The sequence below is a fragment of the Penaeus vannamei genome, chromosome 25 (genome assembly GCF_042767895.1).
Source record: "Penaeus vannamei isolate JL-2024 chromosome 25, ASM4276789v1, whole genome shotgun sequence".
NCBI lineage: Eukaryota > Metazoa > Arthropoda > Malacostraca > Decapoda > Penaeidae > Penaeus > Penaeus vannamei.
This window is the reverse complement of record NC_091573.1, coordinates 7,313,848-7,326,347: the sequence shown is the minus strand read 5'-3', so window position 1 is coordinate 7,326,347 and position 12,500 is coordinate 7,313,848. Positions and strand designations below refer to the sequence as shown.

The window sequence follows — 12,500 nt, the reverse complement described above, 5'->3', positions numbered from 1 at the left end:
AAGGAGAAAGAAAAAGAGAATGAGAAGGAGAAAAAACAGAAAGGAAAACAGAATGAAAGACAGAAGGAAGATAGAAAGAAAGAGAGAAAAAAAAGTGCTGCCTCTGCTCCAGGTGATATCTTCCTCGTACTACTTTCTGGATCTCGGCCTGCTTCCTATTTCATCTGCCATCAAGCCGTCGCAGTAGGTACAGGTTGCCCTCCCACCTAACAGTACTGAAAATATCAAAAAGTGAAAATCCTTTCCATGAGATTATTTGGAGTTAATAAAGATAAGCATAAAATGATGATGGTGGTGGTGTTGGTGGTGCAGATAACAAAATAAAGTAAATCATTGTATTATGCAATGCATGTGTTTATAGAACTTATCACATATTCTTCAACAAAAGTCATTTGGTAGAAATATTACAATGACTTACACGTAGCTGAAGAGTGGATGAAAACCTTGCAGCGAGGACAATGATTTGTTGGTCTGCTTAATAAAAATGTTCGGCAACATCTGGGAAGTGTGTGACCTGCGTGTCATGAAAACAATATATCAATCATGATTACATGTCCCTGAAAAAATATATTTCATTTTATTATTTCTTTGTTTACTTTTTGATAATACAATTAAAAGCAGCTAACACCTATAGGTAAACAAAGGCTAAGTGATACATTTTTTTTTTAATGAGTATGAGAACTAGGCTATAAATTACCCTTAACTATCTTTTCTTCCCTCTGATACATGAAAAACTAAATTTCTAGTAATACCTGTTAACTTTCATTAATAACAAACCTACAAATTTTTAAAACTGATTCTGCTTCCCTATAAAAGCCACTGAAAGTTGAACATATCAGCAAAAGATCTTTGCATTTTACAGAGACCAATGCTGTTAGAATAATATCTAAAACTAAATAAGATACAAAAGATATAAAAAAAAAAACTCCATAGCCTTCCTTTGTTTTAATCTTTAAAAAATCTTCGCAAAAACAAGCCTGTTGTCAATCAGACTTTAACTGTATTCAAAAACATTTCTTTTCTTTTTTTTACCTTTTTTACATTTTCCATGAACAAGGGAATCCAATATGATGCTTTCTTTGCACACAAGACATTGCTCCTCGCTCACTGTGCCAATCTTCATTTTTACTGACTGACAGAGGTAAAGAAAAAAAAAACGAAAGGAATAAATACATATAAAATAGAGTAGAAGGAGATGAATGTTATATACCTGTTATATATCAAAGAGATTAATCCCAGTACCTTCAATCTAATCCATGAAATGCAAGCCATAATTCTGTTGAGTAATTTTTTGACACTTATTTTCCACCTGTGATAATTTTCCTAATATAACTTCCTAACATTTTCAACAACTTTATTATTAATAACTTTCTCCTACCTTTGATAACTCAACATCACTTTCATCATCTTTTCTACCCAGCCATTCACACATCAAAGAAATAGACAGAGCAATGGATGGGTCCGTTGGAATGAACGTATTCGTGAAATTCTTAAGACAGTCCCTTATCCATTCTTCCAGTATTATTGTCTGCAACTGTTGTTCTAGTTCTTCCTGGAAATTAAAAAAAACAGCTCCAGCTTAAGTAATCATAAACTGTAAATGTTAAGGATATATCACCCTATTTAAAAAAAATTCTTAATGTCTCCTAGTAAGCTTTGACTGTACACACTATTGTATCAGCGATGCAGTATTTTTTTTGGCAATAACACACATTATTAACAAATAAGAATATTACAATATATTTATATATCTAGCATGACTTTCACCTCTCAAAATAATTAGCAAAACATGTCAAAGGAAATTATTACTATTATTATTAGATTGCCAGCACCTGGGGGAGGTAAGTATTACAGCCCCTAAACTGTGGATCATTAGCATCCCTGAGTTTCTTCCATTAATCCAGTATAGAACCCTATATAATGACTTGAATGTATTTAGTGCTAGCATACTCAAATTTATTTAAAACTGTCAGGTTTTAATTCAAATGGTAGTATTATTAATTTGCCCCATCATGTTGAAAGCCTGTCTAAAACATTTCAAACACCAACCACCCCACATATACACATGCATACACAAAAAATACATGTACATACAAATTGAAAATACAAACCAAATGTTCTATAGGCTTTATGTCACTGACTCTGATGTTTCTGCTCATCTTTGCTAGCCAGTAATATACTTTCACTTCATGGAGAGGCTGACCAGTAATTTCTTCAGATGATGGAAATTTTATTGGTCCTCCTCCCTTGCAAGCAGAGAGTCTGTTGAGAATATAAATGTTCAATAAAAAAAATTTGAGGAGCTTATTTAATAACTATCCTTTTTTTCTAGATGGTGAGGATTTAAACAACACACTTAGATCAGTACATATTTGAAATAACAATATAAAAATATTCATTATGGAAACTGAGGCTTCATGGAGTAAAAAATTACAAGAAAAAAAGAAATTGAATTAAAAGAAAAAAAAAAAAAGGAAAATGGCAAAACAACCAATTTCACTGACAAACACTAAAGACATGCACTATCCCCTTTGGTTTTGTTTTATCAATTCTTTAGACTAGGTAACCCTAGTAATTGACCAAGCGGGCAATTACTAGAGTTACCTGATCAAAAATTTATTGCTGAATATTCAAGGAATTGGGTATATAGAGTGAGGTCAGATAGGACTGGTACTGCACTCCCTGGTGACAAGCACTTGTGAGGCCACCTATGTGTATATGAAAATACTAAAACAAAACCATAGGAAAAAGTACATATATATGTGGATCTTGAGGTTAAAAACTTACAAAATAAGATAGATCACAAAAGAAATATGTAATAAAAAATTAATCACCAAACATAAGTATCAAAACTATGGCCACTTTTACTTACCTTTCCAATATAAGTAGGTGAAAGAAATGTGTATAAAGAAAAAATACTCATCTTAACGGAACGGTTACTGCACTAACCTGAGACTCTCGAAAAGGTCTGCGTGCCTATGAAGAGGAACAGGATTTTCCAGCAGGTGATTCATAATTGTTGATGATTTACTCACTTGGTAGATGTTGAGCTGTGTGGGTTCTCGCACTACCAAGTGGTCATAGGCAACACTTACTCTTTAAAAAAAAAAAGTATATCATAAATAATATACATTCGGAAAGTTGGAGTAAAATAATCAACATTCAGGAAATATTTCATAAATATACAAAGAAAGACCAAAGCTCATTCACAGATATAAGGATATGCATGACAATAAATAAAAATCAAAAGTTGGTATTGAACACTGTGTTTATGGTTGGTTAAATTAAATATTTACAATTGGCCATGGGTCATCTGCTCACTTAATTCATACCTGTTGTCTATTTTTACTCAAGATGTCAATTTCAATTTGCTGACATCATTATTTTCTGAATGGCTGTTAAACATGGAAGTTGATTGAGTTTGAAAATTACATGTAAATGAAAAGACACAAGTTCATTAACAGGACTCTACTGTTCAACAGTGCAAGAAAATATGTTATGGGGGAAAGATTTTCTCACACCTTATATACATGTTACTGAACAAAAACTATTATATAAAGAAACACATACACACACAGATACACACACACATATGTAATGCCAATTAATCATCAAAAGCAAAGATAAAATTATCAGGAACATCACTAGAGATTCAGGAATAAGGGAGCTTTAGTTATAGGGTTCTGAGCCTACTCCAGCAAGTTTTTTTTTCACAAACCTATGTCTTTTCACTGTGTATTCTTAGAGTAACAGTCAGTGTTAAGTCCATCAAAATATGGTTATTTTCATCAAGGTTTGCTAAAAGTATACCTGCCTTACTGTGTGAAAGAAAATTTATTGCCTAACTAATGATTTATTCAGAACTAATTTTTCTTTTTTTTGGGGGGAGGGGTCTTGCCTAAGGATGTCACTGAAAATTACCAGTGAGTACTTACGATTCTAGGATACCCCAGAGTGAGGCATTTGGTGATGTCACAAGGCCAGTGAAAGCCACGCCCTCTGAACGAAATGAATTTCCAGTGAGTTCAATGGAGATATTCCTTTCAGAATCCAACTTAACACAAAGGCGTTGGACCGACCCGTCTTTGACTGCGACATATATGTTACTGTTTTCCAAATACACAACACCTGAAAAAGAGTAGTGTGAGATATAATATTTCAACCATACACTATATACGTTATTAAAAACTAAAACTGTTAAACTATTCATATACATTTTCTGAAAATTTATCAAAATGAAATTTATTGAAAAATTGGAATATAACCAATTAAGTTACAGTGAATCAACTTAAAATCAGGAAAAGTTCAATTTTCCCATTATAATTTATTGCTTTAGTTTCCCATATACCTTTCTTTTTATAACATCAATCCATATTCCTTAGGTCACCTAAATACACTGAAGTTACCTCAAATAAATAATCAAATCAGTCACACGTAGTACCTGATATTGCCAACTTTCCAACATGACAGTGTGCAGTATTATGAATCTGCAGTTTGTCTTCTGTGAGATCGACTGTTGCTGCCACAAATATATTGTGCTTTCCAAGAAGAAGCAAGTACTGCTCATTGACAAGATGAACAAGCTGCACATAATTCACCTGTATTCTGGAAATAGAAAACATAGAAATGTACTGTCAATAAGAATTATCTAAATTCACACACACACATGCATAGAATATCTCACACAAGCTACACACATGCACACGCACACACACACGCACACGCACCTGCACACACACACACACACAAACACACACACACACACACACACACACACACACACACACACACACACACACACACACACACACACACACACACACACACACACACACACACACATACACACACACACACACCAGACTGTAGAGTTTGGTCTGCATGAGGAACAAAATTATTTGGTCAAATTCTGTCCGAGCAAATCTAGTTCTCGGGTAACTTTCCGTGCACGCTTAGTTCTTTTTTAAATCATCTTCAGTGCATAAAATTCTTTTGACCTTTCCACGCTCTTGTTTCATCATCCATCCACAGATCTTTCCACGCAAATGTAGACAAAATGATGTTTTCCGCTCATGAAAAAATGTAATATTCCCTGCGCAAGAAAAATACTTTACAGTCTGGCACACACACACACACACACACACACACACACACACACACACACACACACACACACACACACACACATACACACACACACACATACACACACACACACACACACACACACACACACAGACACACACACACACACACACACACACACACACACACACACACACACACACACACACACACACACACATACACAAACAAACATACACACACATCTATAATTCAGTATTTCTGTCTTTACCTCATCAAAACTTAATGAACCTCTCCTTACCTGTAATCATCATTAAAGACAAAACCCAAGTCTCTCATTATAATTCCATTGCCATCTATCTTGCAATAAAAGACCTTTACTTGCCCATAACTGTTACCCATCACCAGATAACCTTAAAGAGAGAGAGAAGAATTAGTACAGTGATCTGTTATGTATCTATATCAAAGTTATATGTATGAAATCAAATATAGGAATGTGTTGATACTACACTGAGATGTGCAGATAAATGTTCATGTGTAAGTATGTAAGTGTATATATACACATAAATTTACTTTCTTAATAAAAACTCCACAACCATCAAATGATGTTCAGGTAACTAAATAGCTAACTAGCAAAAAATCATATAATAAATAATACACCTATCATACTTTCCTACCCCTAAATCAAGGAACAACAACGTACCACAGCCTTCATGAACTGAACTCCAATGAAGTACCGACAAAGACTTGACATTTGCTTCCTTCACCCCAATTATGTGGATATCCTCTTTGCCACTGAAACTCGCAGGCACTCTCCAAAATGCTATGTGGCCACTTGCCGTCACGGTGAGCAAGACACTAAATTTACCTGCATTATCTTCACACAGTGGGGTCCAGAGTACTCCTGAAGAGATGTATGGTTTACATTTATGGGGAGTCTAAATGACTATATATATATAGATAGATAGATAGATAGATAGATAGATGTAGATATTATAGATATACATATATACATATATACATATATATATATATATATATATATATATATATATATATATATATATATATATATATATATACATATATATATATATATATATATATATATATATATATATATATATATATATATATATATATATATATATATATATATACATATATACATATATATATATATATATATATATATATATATATATATATATATATATATATATATATATATATATATATATATATATATATATATATATATATATATATATATATATATATATATATATATATATATATATATATACATATACATACATACATTTATATATACACACATATATATATATATATATATATATATATATATATTATATATATATATAAATATATATATATATATATATACATATATATATATATGTATATATATAATATATATATATATATATATATGTATATATATATATATATATATATATATATATATATATATATATATATATATATATATATATATATATATATATATATATATATATATATGTATATATATATATATATATATATATATATATATATATATATATATATATACATACATATATGTATGTATATAACACAAATGTACAAATGCATACTCACAAAAATATGTACACATATGTTTTCATAATTATTACAAATATCACTATTATCATGTTAATAACATTTCCTCATTCTTTCTTATAATCAATATCAACAGTATGACTACTGCTGTTTCTATATTATTACCTAATATGGATAACATGCTCATCCTAGCAATGAACATCTCATGTGATGGACAGGATTTTGGAAGGCTGATCAAAGCCCAAGAATTGGCAGAGACATGGTTGTACCACTGGCCTGTTATATCCGCTAACTTGTTCCACTGTCGCCCTTCCTGGCCTACGATCAACATCTGGTGGTCGTGTGTGACAAGTGCTAGCAAACATCTGGAAATATTGTTTTTCTGCTCTCAGAGTTTGTTAAAAAATGATAATGATAATAATAAAAAGAAAATAAATTATAATGTATAATAATTATGATAATCATAATATTGATGACATCATTGATAATAATAATAACAATAATCACACTGGTCTCACCTACTCTGAACTCCCACCCCAAAGGGAGACCAAGCACCTCTGTGATATCCTAGGTGATTTGCAATGCCTCCGGGGATGGCAGGAGATAGATTGCGGTTGTTGAGTGGAGACTGTTCACTCTGGGTTCTCTGTCCAGCTGACAACACGCCATCGAGCATGATGCCATGACTTACACTGTGTTCTGCCTGTTCTATCATAGGTCTCATTACTATTCCTGGAAGATAACAAAGAAATTCTTGATTAAGGTAACTGGCAATGAGCCAAAAAAGCAAAACAAATTATACTGTTTACTTTTTTCTTTTACTTTGTTTATTGGCAATGTGAGTGGGAAATATTACTCATCAAATAAGCACTGTACAATAGAATACAAAAGCTTTTTAGTTTACAACATATATCATTTTGGTTATTTATAAACATCTATCAATCCATTGCCATGAACAATATTTGGCTTCACAGAAAAGAAAGAATCTTTAAGATATGAAAGCACGCTTGAACCAAAATAGATGCGAGTACAAGCAAATAATGGTCCTACCTGTGTTCTGCCATTTGCTTGGTTCTTTTGGCGGTGGGATAAAGGACCGAGTGTAAACTATGCTGGGCGAACATTCCTCCGATGACAGGCTCAGCTCCTGGTGGGGATCAGCATGAGTTTAACTGTGCAAATTCTTTAGTTGTGATGTTAAGCCAAGTTTGTCTACATACTCATCCATGTGTTTTACCCTGTGTATTGCATGGTTTTAGCTGCAACCTAGAGCCTCAGATTATCAATCATCTATATCAATTTATGAGACATGTTATGTTATATTATATCAGCTTTGTATCATTAATGATTGCTGCACAAATCATATCTTAAGATATATCCTAATATGTGTGTGCGTGCATATGTGTATGTGTATGTGTGTGAGGGGGGGTGTGCATGTGTGTGTTGTATTGCATATCTTGGTAAAACCACATCAAATGACATCACAGTTATTATTTCCTTAATAACCCTTATATCTGGACCTTTGAAACACATTTCTATTTTGCTCTCCATTAATGTAAAAACTAGGTATGTTTAGCACTAAAAAAGGGAGAACACAATTGAAAAACAGGAATGATTTTTTTTTTACATGAAAAAAGGTGGTGAAGAAAAATATTTGTCTTTTTTCAATTTCATTACCATTGGGATTTCTTTTTTATTCACAAGTTATTGAATCTCATTAATCTGTTTATCTAAATTTCATACTTAATCCAATCAGACAGTTGATGGCAATTGTTATTTGCATGTATGTTATTGGAAAGTTGTTTTTCTGCAATTAATTTAGGAGTTAGAAATAACATTAATTTCTTTCATTCACGTCAAATCTAATGTTTCCTTTGAAATTATAAACTCATATAAAACCATTTCCTTGTTGTGTGCAGTTCCCGCAGTTTATACATCGTTATTGCCATATGCATTATAAATAAGGCTTGACTTAACAGTAGAAGGATTATAAAACACTAAGTATATATAGATATATATTTATTCTCCAATTTTTTTCATATTTCCTCCAACATATAACATATATCCAGCACATCATATGTGAGAAAAAAATGAAATGAGTGTAAAAGCATAATCAGCATTATTATTTACCATGGTGTAGGAAACAACACAGCTGAATAAGTGTCAAGCAAATGGAATGAAATCCTTCCCAGCAGTCTATCAAACAACAAAAGTAACACTTCCTTTCCTGTAACAAGTGGAGCTACAAAACACGTTTGCCATCAGGATTTCCAAACGTGTCAGCACACTTCGGTAAAATCTTATGAATGGCAATCCACTGAATGCAAATACTCTATTGTCCTTCACCGGGTTAGAATATATACATCATGAAAAAGTTTATCCTTATAGATCAAACATACAACAGGCTAAGCAAGACTTGTGATATCAATGCTGTAACAAATATGGAGTATAAAAAATGATAAAAATAAATAAATAAATAAATAAAATGAATAAATAATAATAGCAATATTGAGTACTGTGGCTATAGCAATGAAATAACTATAGATAAGATTTGGAAGAGCTATTTTATCTGTTTCAGATTTCTAATCACTTGATCTCTAATTACTTAAGTGTGAATATTCAGCCAGCCAGCAATCAAGTTCTAGACACACAAATAATGTAGTAAAGTCATTATTGTGGGATTTCAATAAATGACTTGCATCTAATGGGACTGGTAAAAAAGTTTTAGCATTTTTCCAATGTACACGTCATCGTGTGAAGTTCATGTTTCATGCAAAGAACAGAGATCTAATTCAAAAGCTTTAGAAATCTATGCTATGTCATGTAAATTCTGTATTGGAAATGACAGGCAAACAGGCACTTCAGAAACACACGCACAAGTACACAAAAACATATAAGCAAAATATACTATAATATTATATCAATAATGACACTTCATTTCAAAGAACCTTTGGCATTTTTGGAGAAAAAAATAATATGAATGTAATGCTCTTTCATACAGCATATTTACCCTGCAAACTTTACTTGTATAGGAAACAAGATCTCAATTGTTCAATCACTATATGATTCTATGAGGCAGAAATGATTCCCACTGCACAATTTTTTTCTAAAGGATTTAAAAAAATGTTTGACATTGTTTTGGTCTATATGAAACTTTGGAGGAATCACACTAATGGGCTAATCCTTCCATGCTTTCATTTATTTTAGAGCTACTAATACCAATGAATATTAGTATATTGCTTTTCGACTTGAATGTTCCTATACTTTTCACTTCTTTGTAGAGAATTTCACTGTCAGACACACTGCAAAATATTTGACTAGAAAAAGAATGCAAGCAACTAATCACTTTGCTTACACTCCAAAGACATCAAACTTTATAGTATTTATAAATAATAAAGTCCTACCTCTCTCAAAATCCAGGAAAAAAATAAATCTTACATTACATAGTCCTCCTCACTTTCAAATATCTGGCAGCTAGAACCCAAACCATATAGTTCAGAATTACATAGCATCAAAATGGAACTTGTGTGCGTCCTGTTGCTTTTCCCTCTTGTCCTGCTGCTTCTCCCTGCGGTGGAGGATGCCAATGATCGCGGCAACAAAGAGGCAGGTGCCAATGAGCGCCCCAGCTGTCATAAGCATGGCCTTACTTGGGGTGATGAACAGCTTGCTCACCCATTGATCCGGGTGCTCCATGGGATATGGGATCACAATCAGTTGAGAGTTTGGGATAATCTGCGTAAAACTATTGGTGAGCGTGTCAGAATAGTTTCCTTTAGGGATGCCAACATCTAGGACTTCAACAAAGTTCCAATTGCGTCCAAGACCAAAGATGGTATAGGGCAACTGGAGCACACTGTGGGCTGTCTGCGAGAGCTGGGTTGCCCGAGAACTCTGAGTCCCTCCTTTGGCAGTTGTAATGGAGTACCTGATGGAAGGGCCAGGCTGGTTTGTTCCATATGGAACAGTCTGCAGTTTACATATTTCACCATAACATCCACCAATCAGTACCTGTCAAGGAGAAGATATTCAAATTTCACATCTGAGAAATGCTAAAAGAATCGAGTTATAACATGTTTACAATTATTGTAAGTAATATGGCAAGATACAGTCTCTGACTAAGAAATATCAATAATACTGCAATATGATGTATTCTGTATATGTACACATACTAAGCCAAATAATTTTCATCATCATGATTTGATAGCTGCATTTGAAATTAATGATATCAATTTGTATTTGTAACAACACCATGAATAACTATCATGCAAAGAATAGGAATATGCATGAAAATAAAAAGTTACACAAGAAGCAGCAATCTACTCTAACCTTCACAAAAACAGCATCATACTCCACAGAATCCTTGTAGACATTCATATGATATTTTCCATCGTCTGTCTTCTGTACCAAAAGAACATCAAGGGTACCATCCTCCTGGAAATCACAGAAGGTCCCTAACACTGTTTCCCCAAAGGCTTTAAAGATGTTCCACTGATTTACAAATTTCCGCTGATACTGGCAAGAGGAATCATCACACACACTATTTTCCATCAAGATCACTCGTGGTTTTTGGGATGCATCAATCAAGGTAACTAAGAAATCTGGATAGCCATCCAAATTATAATCACCAACACGTAGAGTTACCGTGTCTAAAAACCTATAACCTGTAGATTCAAAGGGAAACGCCCATGCTGTGCCATCATCTTCAACAAAGTCGACATCAAGGAAATTCCATGATGATTTCCTGAAGTCATATACAGCCAAGTAGCTTTTCTTGCACTGTGCATCATTACAAACTGGGATTATGGCTTCAATATTTCCATCCAAGTTCACATCCGCAAAGGCTGTTTGGCCGACATGATGCAAGCCCTCTGGGACAGAGATTGTTTTATTCAAGCTGTACTTCCCATCAATGGATGACCATATCTCAAACTGTCCCTCTGCAGTGATCCAGAGATCAGCTGCTAAATCACTGTCTAAATCAATAAAGGCATGGGAACTTGGAAGCTTTAGATGTGGTAGTGGTTCAGGATCTGGAGCAACTATTAGTTCTGGTCTAGGGGGACCTTTTGGCCCAAAAATCCAGAATGTCCGGTTGCCATTCTCATCTTCTCCAAATAGGTCTGGAATCATATCACCATTCACATCCATTACCAGTGGCTGGCTCTTCAGTTTCATCAGTGGTTTATCCTCTAAAGTACAACTCAGGGTCATATTCTTTTGATTCCCCCACAGGACATAGACCTCATACAGACGACTGACTTTGTTGAAAGGAACCAGGAGTAGGTCCATGGCTCCATTCCCATCAAAGTCTCCAGGGACTATGCTCTTTATCCAGAGTTTCTCAAATGTGCATGATAGTCCTTGGTCTGACTCACGCAGTAGAGGAGCTTCAAGATTAGATATAAGAACTTTAACTGTCTTCAAATCTTCTGTTAGGACAATCATGTCTGTGTGTTTGTCTGAATTGAAGTCTCCAAAAGCAGCTGGCATATAATTAGCTGTTTTACCAAACACTAAGTCAGTTATGTTGACTCCAAGTACCTGGGTCTGGCACAATAAAACCAACACCCAAAATGATGCTTGGGCTATAGGTTTCATTTTGACAGATTAATGATATTATAACCAGAATTGCAATATGAAACTAAAATAAGTCTTTCCCAAATAACTGTAACTTTCTTTTATTCCCCAACATTCAAAAATTATTTTTAAAAAAGGTTTGTGGATGAAATCGATGTTGTTTTCCTCTTCAACAATCCTGTGAAAGAAACAGGGTATCAAAATCATGTTACATGCAATTTACGTATACT

General features: G+C 33.5%; 1 protein-coding gene across 10 annotated transcripts in view; it reads right to left on the bottom strand.

The window, feature by feature from the left end:
- Nucleotides 1-12,500, bottom strand: part of LOC138866445 (T-cell immunomodulatory protein) — a 23,333-nt gene that overhangs the window by 525 nt on the left and 10,308 nt on the right. For 6 of the 10 annotated variants that reach the window (XM_070139057.1, XM_070139056.1, XM_070139051.1 and 3 more), the window contains exons 3-15: nt 7,741-7,837; nt 7,209-7,422; nt 6,856-7,055; nt 5,789-5,989; nt 5,387-5,498; nt 4,442-4,605; nt 3,936-4,128; nt 2,950-3,096; nt 2,112-2,262; nt 1,379-1,552; nt 1,033-1,132; nt 419-514; nt 1-215 (exon numbers count right to left, since the gene is read on the bottom strand). The exon at nt 1-215 is cut by the window's left edge and continues 525 nt beyond it. In XM_070139057.1, coding sequence (XP_069995158.1) covers nt 130-215; nt 419-514; nt 1,033-1,132; nt 1,379-1,552; nt 2,112-2,262; nt 2,950-3,096; nt 3,936-4,128; nt 4,442-4,605; nt 5,387-5,498; nt 5,789-5,989; nt 6,856-7,055; nt 7,209-7,422; nt 7,741-7,837 — 1,935 coding nt within the window. In that variant the 3' untranslated portion in view covers nt 1-129. Of the gene's footprint in view, nt 216-418; nt 515-1,032; nt 1,133-1,378; nt 1,553-2,111; nt 2,263-2,949; nt 3,097-3,935; nt 4,129-4,441; nt 4,606-5,386; nt 5,499-5,788; nt 5,990-6,855; nt 7,056-7,208; nt 7,423-7,740; nt 7,838-8,692; nt 10,702-11,019; nt 12,449-12,500 lie in introns of those variants that run through there. The other 4 variants (XM_070139058.1, XM_070139059.1, XM_070139060.1 and 1 more) reach the window with 1 other exon arrangement.